This window comes from Cyclopterus lumpus, chromosome 9 (assembly GCF_009769545.1).
Source record: "Cyclopterus lumpus isolate fCycLum1 chromosome 9, fCycLum1.pri, whole genome shotgun sequence".
NCBI lineage: Eukaryota > Metazoa > Chordata > Actinopteri > Perciformes > Cyclopteridae > Cyclopterus > Cyclopterus lumpus.
In genome coordinates this window covers 3310001-3312500 of record NC_046974.1, presented here as the reverse complement: position 1 = coordinate 3312500, position 2500 = coordinate 3310001, and the positions used below count along the sequence as shown (strand labels likewise).

Genomic DNA, 2500 nt, shown 5'->3' with positions numbered 1-2500 from the left:
TTTTAAGTCATTATTTTGGGGATATTAAGTCACGTTGAGAAGGTTTCTCTTTCCAATGACTTCCGGGATCTTCTTCTTTATTTTTCTCCTCTCAGGTGCAGTCGCTTCCAGTCGGAGATCAAGAGGCTGAAGATCTCGTCTCCGGTGCGCGTCTGTCAGAACTGTTTCTACAACCTGCAGCACGAGCGCAGCGCCGAGGACGGAGGCAGGAACTGAGCTCCGCCTCCTGCTGAGCCCCCCCCCCCCACTGGCCCCGCCCACTTCATCCTCTCGTACGTCCAGTAAACACGTGACCCGTAAACCGGCTCAGCGGGAAAGAGGTCGTGGAGAAGAAAACAGGAAATGTGTATAAAAAAAAATTTAAAAATAAAAAAACATTTAAAAAAATGATTATTTCAAAAAACTAACAAAAAAAAAATCAACACTTTTACCACCTGCACTCACCAGGAGGAGGAGGAGGAGGAGGAGGAGGAGGAGGAGGAGGAGGAGGAGGAGGAGGAGGAGGAGGAGGAGGAGGAGGAGGAGGAGGAGGAGGAGGAGGAGGAGGAGGAGGAGGAGGAGGAGGAGGAGGAAGAGGAAGAGGAAGAGGAAGAGGAAGAGGAAGAGGAAGAGGAAGAGGAGGAGGAGGAGGAGGAGGAGGAGGAGGAGGAGGAGGAGGAGGAGCGAGAACGCAGTCGGATGCGACGCGCTTCAATCCGCCATTTATATTATTTTATTTTTGCTTTGAGATCAAGAAGCCCCGCCTCCTTTCACAGCCAGACGTAACAAACTTGTTAATATTGTAAATATTTACCGCGGCCTTTTTAATTTCACGAGGAACAAAACGCAGAACAAACAAAAAAAACAAATAAGGTCGGTGAGAGAGAAAAGAAAACTAAATTGCCTGTAACATAGCTGTGTGTGTGTGTGTGTGTGTGTGTGTGTGTGTGTGTGTGTGTGTGGGGGGGGGGTGATCCGGAGGAAGGGATATGAATGTCAATAATTAATGTCCGTGGGTCTAGTTATGCAAAATGACTTATTTTTGTTATCTTTTTTGTTGTTGTTTACAAAGTTTATTTTGCGAGTGTTGCCCACAGTGTCGAGCCGTCACGGAGAGATTTATATGATCAGATTGGTTTTATTTTGCCAAAATGTTTTTTATTATCATTACTTTCTTTTAAAAATCATCGATTCTGTCCTTTTTTTAATATTGTTTCCCTTTTTCTTTATTTGTTGTTGTCGTTGTTATTGTTGTTGTCGTCGCTGCTACTGGACACGTTGTCATTACATATTTTATTCTAACTGTTTTTTAAACCATATCGCCGCGTTCAAGATGTTATTTGTTTTGGTTCATCTGTGGAAAAAGAGAAATACATATTAGTTACTTTAAAGTTGCTGCACATCAGTTTTCAATGCACTCTAAAAAGGGACTTTTTGTTTGTTTGTTGTTTGTTTTTATGTACTTGTTGTTTTCCTGCAGAGCCTTTTATTTCACTCCTCTTCTAGAAGATGTTAATTATTCATTCACACTTCATGAAGTTATGAAACTCCTCAAACAGCTGAAATATTCAGGTTTTTTTGCTCATTAACGGGCATAATTTCCAAAATCATGAATGCAAAGGATTGATTAATTAATTAATTAATTAATAAGTCAATCAGGCTGAAATGATTTTGAGTTTTTTTAACTTATCGGGAGTTTAATTGGCTGAAGATGTATTTAGTTTATGTGAGACGACGCTGGTTGTTATGGTCAAAGGAGTCGATGTGGATGAATGTGTGAGGTTTAATTATGTTAATAATGTTCAGACATGTTTATTAACTTCTCTACGTGACATCAGATCCTCTCGCTTTGAGCCCATCGCGGACTTTTTGTTTTTGTTTTCAGCAAAGTCAGAAATAATTCAGATGAAAGCACAAACATAAGCTCGTGTGTCAAAATGTACGGCGATTAAATATCCAGAAAGATGTAAAAACACGTGTCCTACTAATTCATCCAGACGCCCGTTGACCCCGTTGACCTCCATACGGGACGGCGGCCATGTTGTTTTGTTAACATCAGAACGGGTTTCACACGTTTCTGTTTCTAACGTCTCAGAATTCATAATTCACCTCATGAAACACGCGTCTGTGGAACGGTGCGTTCAAGTGCTTCTTTCTCTCTGTTTCTCTCTTTCTTTCTTTCTTTTTTGTTTGTTTCTCTTTTTTTCTTGCTTCTTTCTTTCTCTCGTTTCTTTCTTTCTTTCCCACGTTCTTTCTTTCTATCTCTTTCTTTCTTTCTATTTCTCTCTTTCTGTCTTCTTTCTCTCTTTATTTCTTTCTTGTTTCTTTTCTTCTTTCTTTTTCTTTCTTTCCATTTTTCTTTCTTTCCCTCCTTCGTTCTTCCCCTCGTTCTTTCCCCCCCAGAGAGAACTGGTTTTCCTTTAGTCTCCCACTCGTCCCGAACATGTAAAAGAACAGAAGACACTTTAACCCCCCTCACCTCCTGTGACGTTGTTATAATAATAATAATAATGATAATAAT

At 40.4% G+C, this 2500-nt stretch overlaps 2 protein-coding genes across 2 annotated transcripts in view; both read left to right on the top strand.

Moving 5' to 3' along the window:
- wdfy3 (WD repeat and FYVE domain containing 3) overlaps positions 1-424 on the top strand; it is a 60505-nt gene extending 60081 nt beyond the window's left edge. Inside the window, 1 exon segment of the mRNA XM_034541301.1 lies at positions 96-424. Coding sequence (XP_034397192.1) covers positions 96-216 — 121 coding nt within the window. The 3' untranslated portion in view covers positions 217-424.
- The window catches only part of LOC117736156 (E3 ubiquitin/ISG15 ligase TRIM25-like), a 706744-nt gene that overhangs the window by 95566 nt on the left and 608678 nt on the right, over positions 1-2500 (top strand). The gene's annotated exons all lie outside the window — the stretch shown is intronic.